Genomic DNA, 736 nt, shown 5'->3' on the forward strand with positions numbered 1-736 from the left:
GAGAGGAACACGAGACATGTAATCTCCGTTCTGCAGTAGCAGCAGCAGCAGCAGCAGCAGCAGCAGCAGCAATAGCAGCGACCGCATCAGCATCATCACGAGCAGCAGCAGCAGCAGCAGCAGCAGTAGCAGCAACAGCAGCACCGGCAGCATCATCATCATCAACAGCAGGAGCAGTAGCCCCAGCAGCAGCATCAGCCCCAGCAGCAGCACCAGCCCCAGCAGCAGCAGCAGCCCCAGCAGCAGCAGCAGCAGCAGCCCCAGCAGCAGCAGCAGCAGCAGCTCCAGCAGCAGCAGCAGCATCAGCCCCAGCAGCAGCAGCAGCCCCAGCAGCAGCAGCAGCAGCAGCAAGAGCGTACCGGTAGGTATACTTCTATTCTGCCTGAGAGAGTGCTTCTTATGAGGGCCCCCGACGGCAGCAGCCGGCGCTGCTCTTCTCTGTCTTCGCTGCAACCAAACCAGACCCTGGGGGGCCCCCCTAGACGCATGCTAGCAGCACAGCAGCTATCATCTGCTGCTGCTGCTGCTGCTGCTGTTGCTGTTGCTGCTGCTGCTGATGAGGGAGGGAGACTTGAAGAAGCTCCTGCTGCTGCTGCTGCTGAACCTGCAGCAGCAGCAGCTGCTGCTGCTGCACCTGCTACTGGAGGCACAGCTGCAGAGGTCGCCGCTGCTGCTGCTTCCTGCTGCTGCGCTGCAGCCTCACACGGCCGCCAAGAAGCAGCAACGCAGCGAGACA

At 62.1% G+C, this 736-nt stretch overlaps 1 protein-coding gene across 1 annotated transcript in view; it reads right to left on the bottom strand.

Moving 5' to 3' along the window:
• EMH_0086350 (uncharacterized protein) overlaps nucleotides 1-736 on the bottom strand; it is a gene marked incomplete at both ends in the record, with an annotated part of 11,042 nt that overhangs the window by 2,627 nt on the left and 7,679 nt on the right. Inside the window, one exon of the mRNA XM_013494474.1 lies at nucleotides 360-734. Within this exon, the coding sequence (XP_013349928.1) occupies nucleotides 360-734 (375 nt within the window). The remainder of the gene's footprint in view (nucleotides 1-359; nucleotides 735-736) is intronic.

Source organism: Eimeria mitis, genomic scaffold, assembly GCF_000499745.2.
Source record: "Eimeria mitis Houghton genomic scaffold, Emh_scaff117, whole genome shotgun sequence".
NCBI classification, from domain to species: Eukaryota; Apicomplexa; class Conoidasida; order Eucoccidiorida; family Eimeriidae; genus Eimeria; species Eimeria mitis.